The 13,941-nt window shown below is 43.5% G+C and overlaps 1 protein-coding gene across 2 annotated transcripts in view; it reads left to right on the plus strand.

Annotated features, from left to right (window-relative positions):
• agrn (agrin) overlaps window positions 1-13,941 on the plus strand; it is a 549,483-nt gene that overhangs the window by 456,954 nt on the left and 78,588 nt on the right. For both annotated transcript variants that reach the window (XM_059952327.1, XM_059952328.1), the window contains 3 exons: window positions 106-249; window positions 1,988-2,112; window positions 8,745-8,850. In XM_059952327.1, coding sequence (XP_059808310.1) covers window positions 106-249; window positions 1,988-2,112; window positions 8,745-8,850 — 375 coding nt within the window. The remainder of the gene's footprint in view (window positions 1-105; window positions 250-1,987; window positions 2,113-8,744; window positions 8,851-13,941) is intronic.

The following is a 13,941-nucleotide window of genomic DNA, read 5'->3' on the forward strand; positions in this document are numbered from 1 at the left end:
GAAGATTACTCAAATATTACTGAAACATTAAATACACTGCTATGTGCTACCGATGCCTTTGTTATAGCTGCAGTAACACATCTTGTTCCTCTCTTCCTTCCGCAGCGTGTAACTGTGACCCGCTTGGGTCTGTTCGGGATGACTGCGAGCAAATGACGGGTCTCTGCTCCTGTAAGGCAGGGATCAGCAGAATGAAGTGTAACCAATGTCCCGATGGCAGTAAGCTGGGCCCGAACGGATGCGATCAAGGTGAAAACACTGATTCATACAGAGAGACCATTCAGCATAACTTTTCATTCATTTAGAACAGAGATGAGGAGCAATATCTCGCTGAAGTTTAAAAGAATGAGGGGGATCTCATTGAGATCTACCAAATATTGGGAGACCTGGAGTGGATTTGGAGACAATTTTCCTAGAGTGCAGGAGTCTAGCACCAGAGGGCACAGGCTCAGAATAGAGGGATGTCCATTTAGAACAGGAATGAGGGGGAATGACTTCAGCCAGACAGTGGTGAATCTGTGGAATTCATTGTCACAGATGGCTGTGGAGACTATGTGTGGGCACATGGACGATAGAAAAATGGAGGGCTATGTGGAAGGGAAAAGTTAGTTTGATCAGAGTATGTTAAAAAGTCAACACAACATCTTAGGCAAAGGGCCTGTGTTATTCTATGTTCTCCGCAATATGTTATGTTATGTGCCAAGTCGTATGATGTGGGTGATCCTGGTCTTTCCATGACCATGACTGTTCTTGGTAAATTTTTCTATTGAACTGGTTTGCCATTGCCTTCTTCTGAGCAGTGTCTTTACAAGATGGGTGACCCCGGCCATCACATAACCAGGACTTGTGACACATACCAGCTGCTCATACGACCATCCACCACCTCCTCCCATGACCCTGATCATGGTCTAGTCAGGTGCTACACCTTGTCCAAGGGTGACCTGCAGGCTAGCGGAGGGAAGGAGTGCCTTACACCTCCTTTGGTAGAGTCACGTCACTCAGAGTGCAGAGCAGAGTGACAAAAGAGAGTGCAGTGCAGGCTGACAGTAGGTGGATTATGAGGTCAAGAACCTTTTATCGTACTCGGGATCTATTCAGTAGTCCTGTAACAGTGGGATACTAAGACACTGGGTAACTTTGCTGCCCAAAGATAAAACTCCTAGCAACAGTGTAGTGGTTAGCTTAAGCCTATTACAGTGCCAGTGACCTGGGTTCAAATCTCGCTGCTGCCTGCTGGGAGTTTGTAATTCTCCCTGTGATCGTGTGGGTTTCCTCCCATGGTCCAAAGTCGTACGGGTTGGTAGGTTAATTGGTCACATGGATGTAAATGAGCTTGTTGGGCTGGAGGGCCTGTTACTGCACCGTCTCTCTGGGTAAACACTCGGAGAGTCAGAGTGATACAGAGACAGCAAGGAACCAGACTACGGAACCAGCAGTAAAACCAACTAAGGAAACAGCAGTAAAAATGACCCAGAGGATCAATGGGGTCTCCTTCCCCTTATTTGTAACGTTTACTGGGAGTGTTACGAACTAAAGGCCTGAGGCATTGTTGCAGATTCCTACCCCCATCCTACAATGGCTTTGACCCACGACCATCAGGTACAGGAGCATCAGAATAGGACTGACAGACCGGGTAACAGGCTGTGAGGCTAATGAACGTCCTGTCACCACCGAGGTCTCGTCACTAGGACAGTGAGATGCTTACTGTTTGTCTGTGCTGCATAATTCAAGCGTATTTTGAATTCTACAGTACTGTGCAAAAGAATTAGGTGCAGTAGCTATATATACGTGCCTGAGAGTTTTGCACAGAACAGTATTTTATACAGTATGAAATAGTAATAATCTGTTTGATGTGCTGTGTGTGATATACGTTTTATGGGTCCAGTGGAATATTGCTTCATTTCATTGTATATATGTACAGTCAGATGACAATAAACTTGAACTTGAAGGCAGAGCTGAATTAAGTTGGTGTTCTATCTTCCCACAGACCCGTCTATTTCCCAGACCTGCGACGATGTTGTTTGTCATTACGGAGCAACTTGTGTGCAGAGTGTTGGACAAGCTTATTGTGAATGTCCCTCTCCCATCTGCCCGAAAGATAAACAGTTCAAGGTAACGTCATTCATCACTGTGTTACCCTTCACTGCACAGTGTTACGGCAGATAGTTTCACATTGTTTATTAATTGGGAATACAGTCTTCTTCTTCTTCTTCCTAAGCCCATCACCCCTACTGTGGCATAGGCTGCCAACAGCAGCTCGCCAGAGTCCGCAGTCCGCGGCTTCCTCTTTCACCACACAGCTTCATTTGTCTTCTACGTGAAGATCTGTCCTCTCTCCAGGGATGAGGTATTCGGAGGTTCTGTTGGTGTTCCTCTAGCTCTGTTGTTTTTATGGGATGGAGTTACTACCCTCTCCAACCCTCTCCCTTTCACAGTGAAGTTTATGACCGTCCATGGCAGAGTTGGGAATACTGTGGAACTTGGTTAAATCGGGACCCACTGGGACCAGTACAGCTTATCCCAGATGAGCAGCGGCTCCAATTGCCTGAAGTTTCATGGACCCGAATCCTTATCTTCCATCCTCCTGTTTTTGGGATGTGCCCTGTTGTCACACATGTAATGACCATTCTTCTCACAGTTTGTCTTGCTGATGTATCAAGTGTTCAGTTGTAGGTTTCTGTACTCCCTGCCAGCTGATGGTGAGTGGTGTTTGGCAGGTGCCTTTTAATTTGGTCCTATAGGGTAATTTTTTTCGGCTAGTGTCAAATCTTTTCATGACATCTTGGCAAGCATCTTAAATTTTTTGAAGTCAAAATAAAAAATGTAATTATCAAAAATCACTGCTCTCTGAATCAGCGTCTGTTGGCCCAAATTGATAACATCACAGAAATAAATGCAATTGATGTTATTTAAAAAGTGTTCCCTCTAAGCACAGTGTAGTGTCTAACGGCCACACAAGTGCACGCAATTGACCTAGTTAGAAACTGTTCAGCAACAGTCCCCTGTCCCATTTAAGCAACTTTGTGTCCCAAGGAAGTGAAGAGAAACAAAGCTATTTTCTCAATTAATTTTTGAACCTTTAAGAATTGTTTGGCTGGCTGGTGGTGGAGTGACATCAGCACCAGACTCCGGAACGGAGGTTCCCAGGTTTGAATCCAGTCAGGCCAGTCCCGAGTACACTTTCCATCCGGGCCGGGTTGAGTGTTCTCGCAACTCGACCTCGTAATACAAAGAAAAATACTGCGAAATGTCCGCGTGAGGAGTGGCACGCCACACGGACTTTCGTCCCGCGCCTTGTAAGGCAGGAAAATGCCCAACACTGGCCTCTCAGGCCTGAATCGACATCATCATCATCTGGTGTCCTAAACAGTTTCCCTGATTAACCAATTAACCAGAGTCCACTGTCCTTGGAGATTTAAGCTTCAATGCCTTTGGATCTGTTTAAGAAATCTTTGTCAACAACTGAGGTGAGAAATAAGCTTTAAAAATAAAGAAAGGCAGTGTGAGAGAACATTGAATATTGATGTGTGAAGGAGTTAATTTGGTGCAAAAATGCAATCCAAACACCAAATCCTCCAGTGAAACCTGATATAAAATTGTTCAGAAACAACAGGGTCCTGGGGTCCATTAACATCAAAATCTGTCAAAACTCACATGAATTGTAAACACAAGAGATCCTGCTGATGCTGGAAATCCAGAGTAACAGACAAAACGCTGGAGGAACTCAGCAGGTCAAGCAGCATCTGTGGAGAGGAATAAACAGTCGATGTTTCAAGCTGAGACTCTTCACCAGGACTGGAAAGGAAGAGGGAAGGAGCCAGAATAAGAAGATAGGGGAAGGAGAAGGAGGGCAAGCTAGTAGGTGATAGGTGTAGCCATGAGGGTGGGGGGGGGGTTGAGGTAAGAGGCTGGGAGGTGATAGATGAAAAAGCAAAGGGCTGGAGAACAGAAATCTGATAGGAGAGGAGAGGAGAGTGGACCATGGGATGTCAGCATGCTTAGGCACAGCAGCCACTAGGGGTCCAATTAAAGATGCATTTGTTCATCTTGTACGTTATTTTACATTTGCAAGTCACTGCTGGATATTCAGTACATCAAGTACTGCAGGATTATACCAGCATCGAGTTGCTCGATAGCAGTGGAGCTGGACTTAGTTGGTATCACTGTTCTGTTGTTGCCTGGACTTGCTGCGTACCATTCTTCCAGGACGGTGCGCAATCCAGCAAACGGAGCAATGTCCTTTCGGATATTGGTAATATACAATACTGCAAGTCCATTCATTGGCAAGACTGGTGGCGGGGTAAGCTGCATTACCTCAGTTGTGGTAAAGACTGGGCCTCAGCCACAGGGTCATCTTAGTCACAGCGGCCTGGGGAGACGGCAGGCACCTCTCCTGGGCATGCTGGAGTCATGCTGGATTGGGTGCCAACAGCCGTTGTTTGCTCACTGCTGCCCTCTGATGATCACTGGGTGCTGCCCTCCAGTGTTCGCTCAGTGGAAGAACAAGCTGGGCCAGGACAATCTACAGTCATGCAATTCAGGGAACTGGGCTATATTATTAATTATTTTTTTGTGGCAATGTTTTTTTTTAAATCATAACCATTTGTGCTATGTGCTACTTGCAGAGTGCTGTGTAAGATAGGTTTTGCACCTTGGCCCCAAACGAACACTGTTTCATTTGGCTACATACATGTATGGTTGAATGACATTTGAACTTGAACTTGGATAATAAACAAAGCTGTGAGGTAATATTGCAGTTCCATAAAACTCTGGTTACACCACATTTGGAGTATTGTGTTCAGTATTGGTCCCTTCATTATATGCAGGATGTGGAAGCTTTAGAGAAGGGGGGCAGAAGCCAGAATAAGGCACCAGATGGAGACAGAGACTATTTTGGTTTCCTTCCCTTTCTTTCCAGTCCTGATGATGGGTCTCTGCCGGAAACATTGACTGTTTATTCCCCTCCATAGATTCTGCCTGACCTGTTGAGTTCCTCCAGCATTTCACACTGATTAAACCACATGTGATGTATTCTTCAGTTTGGTTGTCTCATTATAGGAAGGATGTAGAAGCTTTAAAGAGGGTGCAGAGGAGTCATGTATATCAACCATGGGAAGGAAGGTAGGGGCTGTGAGGTATAACCATTCGAGGTTGGAGCACTCTGGTCAGATCCCAAGTCCTGTCTGCCATTTGGTGGAATCATGCTTGTTCCCATATTCCTCTGTCCAATTTCTTTACCCTTTTGCTAAAGCTTTAATTTCTTTCAGTTGTGTAATTATTATTTCAGTAATAGTTGTGCAATATTGGTTAATTATGGATTTGTGTTGGGTTAAATAATTCCTTTTGAGTTATATGTATAAATATATGAATTGCAAACATCATCATGCTTCCAAGTGCTACTTGCACGCCTCGCGCAAAGTAACCTCAAAGTTTTCAGAATCCCAAGACTTCCTTTGAATTAGTTTAATGTTTTGAACAATAACACCTTATTGTTCAGAAATCTCTCTATCTCAATCTTATATACCACCAAGCACTCTATTCTCACAGCTTTGACTCCCAAGGAATTCCAAAGGTTCAAAGCCCTCAGCAAGAAATACTTCCTCATATGGATTTGGGCCCCAGCATAGTCTCGATGGGCTGAATGGTCTCCTTTGGAGCTATTTGGGAAAAAATTAAGTCTACTAGCAGTCCAGTTTTGGTCTCACTTGTACAGTTGTACTCAAATTGAATACAAAATTCAGTGACCACTACTTCCTCAAGAAGTCAGAACAGAGGCCATTTCTTAAACCTGATTCATTCCCCATGACCAGATACCAGTAGTCTGTTCCCCAGTTACTTCCATGACATATAGCCCGAATACACTCAATCACTTTGTCCTCTCTAACTTAATTAATCCAATCTTCATGAGCCTTAAAGTCTCCTGTAATCTTTGCCCTGTTCTTTTAATGCCTTTATTATTTGTTGGTTTATAGACTTTAAAACAATGTGACTAATGTCTCTGTGTCTATAAATCAGTGCCTCTAGATAAAATAACTTAATGGGAAAGAAAGGGTGGCAGGGTAGCGTAGTGCTTAACACAACAATTTACAGTATCGCTGACCCGAGTTCAATACCCACTGCTGTCTGTAAGGATTTTACATGTTCTCTCCGTGACCGCATGGGTTTCCTCAGGGTGCTCCAGTTTCCAAAGACATAGCAGTTGGTCATTGTGATTTACCCCGTGATCAAGCGAGGGTTAAATCAGGGGCTGCTGGATGGTGCGGCTGTTACTGTATCTCAATCAATCAATAAAAACAAAAGAAAAGGAGATTAGCATTATTTGTCACAAGTACGTAGAGACATCAAAACATACAGTGAAATGCATTGTTTTGCACCAACAAGCAGCACAGTCCAAGGCTGTACTGGGGGCTGCCTGCAAGTGTAGTCACACTTCCAGCACCAACATTACATGCCCACGACTTAGCATCATTAACCTGTACGTCTTCGGAATGTGGGAGCACCCAGAGGAAACCACGCAGTTGTGGGGAGAACATACAAACTTCTTACAGACAGCAGCGGGAATTGAACACCGATTTTCTAACCGGTCATTGGTGTTGCAAAGTGTTACATCCAACAAGTTTTCAGTCTCAATATTGACTACATTCTATCAACAGGAGCAAGATTTTACATTGAATATACGTAAATGATCAAAAATTGCTTGAAGGTGCCATCACAAGTAGAAGCTTTTGGCAACATCGGCTTTCAAAATCAGAGGAATGAGTGCAAGAGTTGGGATGTTATGTTGAAGTTGTAGAAGGAGGAAGTGTAAGTCAAATATTTTCTGCAACACATGAGATTCCACAGATCATACACACAAGAGGTTCTGCGGGTGTTGGAAATCCAGAGCAACACACAGCAAAGCTGGAGGAACTGAGCAGGTCAGGCAGTATCTGTGGAGGGGAATAAACAGTTGATGTTTCAGGCCAAGACTCTTCCTCAGGACTGGAAAGGAAGTGGAAAGAAGCTGGAGTATGACTGAGAGGAGGTGAAAGAGTACAGGTTGGCAGGTGAGAGGTGAGACCAGCTGAGGAGGAAGGAGAGTGGATGGGGAGAGGGAATGAAGTGAAAAGCTGGTAGGTAATAGGTGGAAAAAGTAAAGGGCTGAAGAAGGGATCTGATAGGAAGTGGACCACAGGAGAAAGGGAATGAGGAGAGGCACCAGGAGACAGTGATAAGAGAATGAAGAATTATATTAAAATAAGGTTAGAAGTGGGGTGGCGGGGTGGGGATACGTCTCTACCAAAGGAAGTATAAGGTGCTCTTTCCCTCCACTGACCTGCAGGTCACCCTTGGGCAAAGTGTAGCACCTGCTTAAACCCCCGATCAGGGTCATGTGAAGCCATGGGAGCAGGTGGTGGATGGTTGTATGAGCAGCTGGTGCATATCACGTCCTGGTTATGCGACCACTGACACCAGGCAGACAATCTCCGAAGAGTATTGATAATGGCTGGGGAGAGGTCACCTATAACCATATAACAATTACAGTACGGAAACAGGCCATCTCGGCACTTATAGTCCATGCCAAACACTTACTCTCACCTAGTCCCACTGACCCGCACTCAGCCCATAACCCTTCATTCCTTTCCTATCCATATTCCTATCCAATACTGAACCTGCCTCTACCACTTCTACTGGAAGCTCTTTCCACACAGCTGCCACTCTCTGAGTAAAGAAATTCCCCCTCGTGTTACCCCTAAACTTTTGCCCCCTAACTCTCAACTCATGTCCTCTTGTTTGAATCTCCCCTACTCTCGATGGAAAATATACCTGTCTTGTAAGAAGTACAGATATGGAATAAATGTACAAAGATACATAAATATCAGTGTGTATTTACAATGTAAACAGCTTTGTAAAAAGTGGTTTAAGGTATTGATTGTGCATTGATGGGGGTAATAGATAAGGGGGAGGGGTTGCTACAAGAATGGTTACTCAGATTAACTGCCCAGAGGAAGAAACTTTAAAAATGGTGCAACAATTTTATTTTGTTAGCTTTTTGCACTTTCCAGAAGTAAGTTTTTGGAAAAGGCAGTTTGCACAGTGGGTTACATCCCCAGTGATTTTTCATGCTGCCATCTTTGTCCTGGGTGCATACAGATCCTCCAGTGAAGGTAGTAATGGTACAATCATTCGAGTTGAGTATGATGTTGTCTGTAGGGGTTGTCTATTGGTGGGTCCTCAGGGCACTGTGGAGGCTGATCTGCAATGCACGTATTCTGGTGCAGTGAGGGCAGGAGTAAGTGGTGGCTGTGGTTAGTGCTTGGGTTCAGTCTCTCATCCAGGTGTATCTATTGAGTGCGATCTCTTCAATGTCCATGTTGTGTGGTGAACTTAGCTCAACGGGAGAGCGTGTGCATCACATGTATGAGGTCCTGGGTTCAGTCCCCAGCAGCTCCACACTGATGAAGACCATGAGTGACGATAGACTGCAGCCTTTTCTGCTCACCGGACAGTGACGGCTGATGTGAGGGTGCTCTCGATGATGGCAGTGCAAACCTGGTGTAACTAGATTTTAAAGATACAGGCATCAACTGATAGGAGTCAGAGACGGACAGGTGGATGGAACTGGTGTACAAGTAACTCTCACCCAGTTGGATTTCATAGCATAGCACGGGGGCTGAAAGCCGTTCCCTGGTCCAGCACTGTTCTCTGATGCTTTGGGATATAATTCTGCCAATGATAACCTTCACCTCCTTCCACATTGTCAGGTCTGCGGTTCTGATGGAGTAACCTATGCAAATGAGTGTCAGCTGAAAACCATCGCGTGTCGCCAGGGTACAGCGATCACCATCACGCATCAGGGGCCGTGTCAAGGTAAGGACTGTGACAGAGCAGCGGACTGGAGTTTTGTATCGGGTCTGGGTCAGGAGCAGTGTGAGGTGAGATGGCTGCCTTAAATATGTGGAGTGTTCTCTTACTGAATCCATCACCCAAGTGGCACAGGCAAAGCTGAAAAGCCGTGGTTGGATGACAAATTCAGGGTTGTGTACTGTCATTTCCAGTACACAAGTGTAAAGGAGAATGGAATAAGTGTTACTCCAGATCCGATGCAGCACAGTAAGTTAAAAAAAAACAATAGTACTATAAAAGTACAATAAATATAAATACATTGAAGAACTTATATACATATATTGATTGTATGTCCATAAAGTGATGCTGGGCACAGGAGTGTCTGGTGCACGAGATGACTGACAGGAAATGATAACGTAGTGGTGGTTGGGATGTAGAAGGGTGGGTGGAGGTATTGGAAGGAGATTATAAATTCATTTATTTCTGGTCACATGCACTGAGGTGTTGTCACAGTCTGTGAATAGACTCAAATTCAGATTCATTTATTTATCATGTGCACTTCGAGTCATACAGTGAAATGTATGGTTTGTGTTAACCACCGACACAAGCTAAGGAAGTGTAGGGGCAGCCCGCAAGTGCCACCACAAATTCCAATGTCAACGAGAAAACACCAAAACACAATATACCAAAAGTCACGTTCTGCACGCATGCACACACGCATCTACCTACATATACACAAAGAGAGATAGATAGAGAGACAGACAGACAGACACACACACACACACACACACTCACTCCTCCAACCAGAGGACAGGCCGTCTTCAGCCGCCAACCTCCCATGGGTTGGGGATTTGCAGACATTGGGCCTTTGACATAAACAGCTGACTGACAGGGATTTGCAGACTCGGGGTTCTGGCGATCAGGTCTCGACTTCTGGATGTCTAACCGACCATTGGCTTCAGTATTCAAGATCAACCCAGGACTCAGCGATGACGATGAGCGAGGAGCCTGGATTATAACCCAAATTCCAGGTCTCAATGTCTGGCCTTGCCGATGACCAAACCTGAACATGAGGCCTCAAACTCCAATTTAGGAATTAATTTAAGATGGACACTTATACACAAACATTTTGCCAACTGCCTTGCAATTTTTCCTCCAGTTATTTCCTTGGTTGTTTTGAACAAGACATCTTCAAACACCACTGAGCACATGTAGAAGAGGCGCTGGCACAAGAAAGTAGCATCTAGCATCAAGAACCCTCACCATACAGGCCATGCTCTCTTCTCACTATTACCATCAGTAGTAGCTTTAAGTCCCACGCCACCAGGTTCAGGAACAGTTTCAAACCATTAGGCTCCTGAACCAACATGGATAACATCACTCACCTCAACACAGAATGGACTCCACAACCAATCTGCAACTCATCTTCTCAGTACTATTTACTTATTTATTTGCACAGTTTGTTTTGTTTTGCACATTGGTTGTTTGTCAATCTTCATTTATGTATAGTTCTTTGTAAATTCTAATGTATTTTTTTAATCTTCCTGTAAATAAAAACCATAAGACATAGGAGCAGAACTAGGTTATTTAGCACATCCAGTCTGCTCTGCCGTTTCATCATGACTGACAGATTTTCCTCTTGGCTCCAATCTCCTGCCATCCCCAATATTCCTTTATGTCCTGACCAATCAAGAAGCTATTAACCTCTGCCTTAAATATACATAAAGACGTGGCCTCCACAGTTGCCAGTGGCAACGAATTCCACAGATATCTGCTAGAAAATGGATCTCCAAGTAGTATATGGTAACATGTACTCAGGTGCCACTTTATTAGGTAAATCCTTCTAGTGCTGGGTAGTAATGGGCTCCTGTATCCCGTACGCTACAAGGTTTGACGTGTTGTGTGTTCTGAGATGGTCTTCTGCACACCGCTGTTGTAATGTGTGGTTATTTGAGTTACTGTCACCTTCCTGTCAGCTTGAACCAGTCTGGTCATTCTCCTCTGACCTCTCTCATTGACAAGGCATTTTTACCCAAAGAACTGCCTCTCACTGGATGTTTTATTTTTTGATTTTGCACCATTCTCTGTTAAGTCTACAGACTGCTGTGCGTGAAATTCCCAGGAGATCAGCAGTTTTTGAGATACTCAAACTACCCTGTCTGGCACCAGAATTATTTTACGATCAAAATCACTTAGATCACATTTCTTCTCCATTCTGATGTTTGGTCTGAACAACAACTGAACCTCTTGACCAGGTCTGCATGCTTTTATGCATTGAGTTGCTGTCAGCTGATTGACTGATTAGATATTTGCACTAACGAGCAGGTGTGCTTAATAAAGTGGCCAATGAGTGTATATGTATTTTAATATTAAATTTACTTTGAACATCTGTTGAACTATTTAGGAAGTGGTGTGTTGGATATTGCTGGGGAAAATACATAGTGGTTTCCATTAGCGGCCTGTTGGCCTTCTCATGGCTGTGAATGAAGATGATATCATTTCCTCCCCCTTCCCTCTGAGAACTTTTGGGTTAAATGAATCACATCTGGTCCTGCTCACTAAGGGGGTTGAAAATAGGAACACACTCTGAGGCTGAAATGTGTCCGAGTTCGAAAACATTCCTGGACATGTCAGCGGAAGTTCATGCACTCTGCAACAGTCATCAGGAAGCCAAAATGCACATTCGGGAATGCGTTCCCAGCACAAGGAATATCTTGCACAGATGTTCCTTCATGAATGTATATTTTTTAAGCGGCAGTTGATCTCCGATGTCTCCCACTTCTCCAGGCTGCCTTTTGTGTCGCAGACACGACCTGCTGTGGATGGCGTCATCACTCTTAGGTTCCACACACATACCGGTTACAGATGCAGGAAACCATGGCCTCCTATCACTTTGCAGCTTCTATGTCGTATAAGATGTATTTTACCATTAGGAAACTGGATTTCTTTCTTGGACTATGTCATTGTATTCATAGACACAAGAGGTTGTGCAGGTGCTGGAAACCTTGAGCAACACACACAAAATGCTGAAAGAATTCAGCAAGTAAGTAAGTATACTATCAAAGTACAGGAAAGGAATGGAGTGTTATGGGCTGACTGTAGGTAGGTGGGACTAGGTGAGAGTAAGCGTTCGGCATGGACTAGAAGGGCCAAGATGCCCTGTTTCCGTGCTGTTATATAGTTACAAATGTATTTATTACCGAAGTATGTACAAGCCAGTATGCATTTTCTTGTAGGCGTTACAAGAAATTAAAGAAGTATAACAGAATTTGCAAAAAGCTATACATAAACATAAATACATAAACAAATACCGAGAAGCAACCAATGTGGAAAGGAAGACAAATCGTGCAAATAAAAAATGATCCTGAGAACAAGAGTTATTCTATGTACAAAATAAACCGAGACCCTTCATTCTCAGCCGGAAATGTTAACTGGTTGTTTTCCTTCACTTATTTGGCCCAAGCTGCCAAGTTCCTCCAGCATTTTGTGCGTGGTGCCATTTCATTCACCAAGTTACTGGATTCTGATGTTTTTAATCCAAGGCTCAATTGGAAGTCAAGAAAGAAGCATTACACTTGTTGCTTTACATTCGTTTTATTGAGCGCTAATAGAACAAAGGGATTTGGAAATGGGGAGAAGCAAGGGTCCAGAAGGGGAAAGGGAAAAAGAAGCAAAGAATAAAGATGGAAGTGGGGGGCAACATCTTTGGCCCTTCTTATACCCTGTAACTTACTGCCTCTTACGCTGCTGGTGCTTCAGGCTGTAATGAAGATCCTCCATCTTTATAGCCCGTAGATAAAAGACATTTCATTCGAATTTGTAGATAAGAGCTACCCAATCAGATGACCCCTATGCAAATAATGAAATATCAAGAAGCTTCCAGGAGGAGACACAGCAGTAACCACTAGGGGGCACACTGAATCATTGTATGTACATTCTGTGACTATTAGGGAAGATACTTTATATTTACATGCACAGTGGAGTCTGGTTAATTGAGACAGCCACCACCGCTTATTTGGGACAACTCTTAAAGAACATAAACTAATTAAGAAAATAGCTGTGATTCCCTTTGTTTATTTTTATTCCACTTAACTGAGGCTGGTAGTTTTGTGGCCGTTACCATGGTTACAGCAAGCATTTTTAAAATAGCATCCCTTGAATGTTTGTGTACAAAAAGTAGTAATTTTTGTCACATAGTTAAGTAATAAACAGTAATAAACCATTTTGCTACCTGTGGTTTCAAGCTTTCAGGCTCGCTGACAGTTGGCAAGATACAAGCAGAAGGACAATTTAGAATTGTTTGCAGTTTCAAACAATCAGGCTTGGAGGTGCCAGAAACAGCCAAGAATGAAAATGAAATGATTCCACTACTTCAACAAGTTAGGAACCAACTAGTCAATCAAAAGAACAGAGCAGCGTGTTGGTTGTCTGTTATATCTGACGATAAGAGTGAAACCTGTGCGAGAGAGTTTTTAAAGTGGAAAAGCCATCACACTGGGGCATTTCCAGTGTTCCAGTTTGTTATGTACTTCATCTAAATACATAATTTGTTACTCAGTTAAACAGTAGATTGCCCTTTTTATATCTTTTTAATTATTTCCATGAAACTTAAGTAATCGGGGCAGCTGCTTAATTGGGCCAAAATGTCCTGGTCCTGATGTGTCTCAATTAACCAGAATTCACTGTATATAGGTAATTACATAAAATACCTAGCAGGCATAAATAGTTAAACTGTAAAGAAAGTAGCAATTATACAGTCTAATCCAACTAAGTTAAACAGGTTTTGTGGACTTTCAACTCCTGTATTGCCTGCCTGAGGTTGCAAACCTTCTTGCAGCAAGCGAAATAACAGGTTGTGATGTTGTGCTGAGCTTTTAACTTGCTGCAAATCTAAATCAATCAAACCCTTCCCTTCAACATGTTTTTCTATCATGAAAGTGCCTATCTAAGAGTCTTTGCAACGTCCCTCATATATCTACCTCTACAACCACCCTGGCACCAACCACTCTCTGTGTAAAAAAAACCTTCTGTACCTCTGGCACGCCCCCCTATACTTCCCTCCAAACACCTTCGAATGATACCGCTTCATATAAGCTATTTCTGTCTGGGTAAATG

Source organism: Hypanus sabinus, chromosome 27, assembly GCF_030144855.1.
Source record: "Hypanus sabinus isolate sHypSab1 chromosome 27, sHypSab1.hap1, whole genome shotgun sequence".
NCBI classification, from domain to species: Eukaryota; Metazoa; Chordata; class Chondrichthyes; order Myliobatiformes; family Dasyatidae; genus Hypanus; species Hypanus sabinus.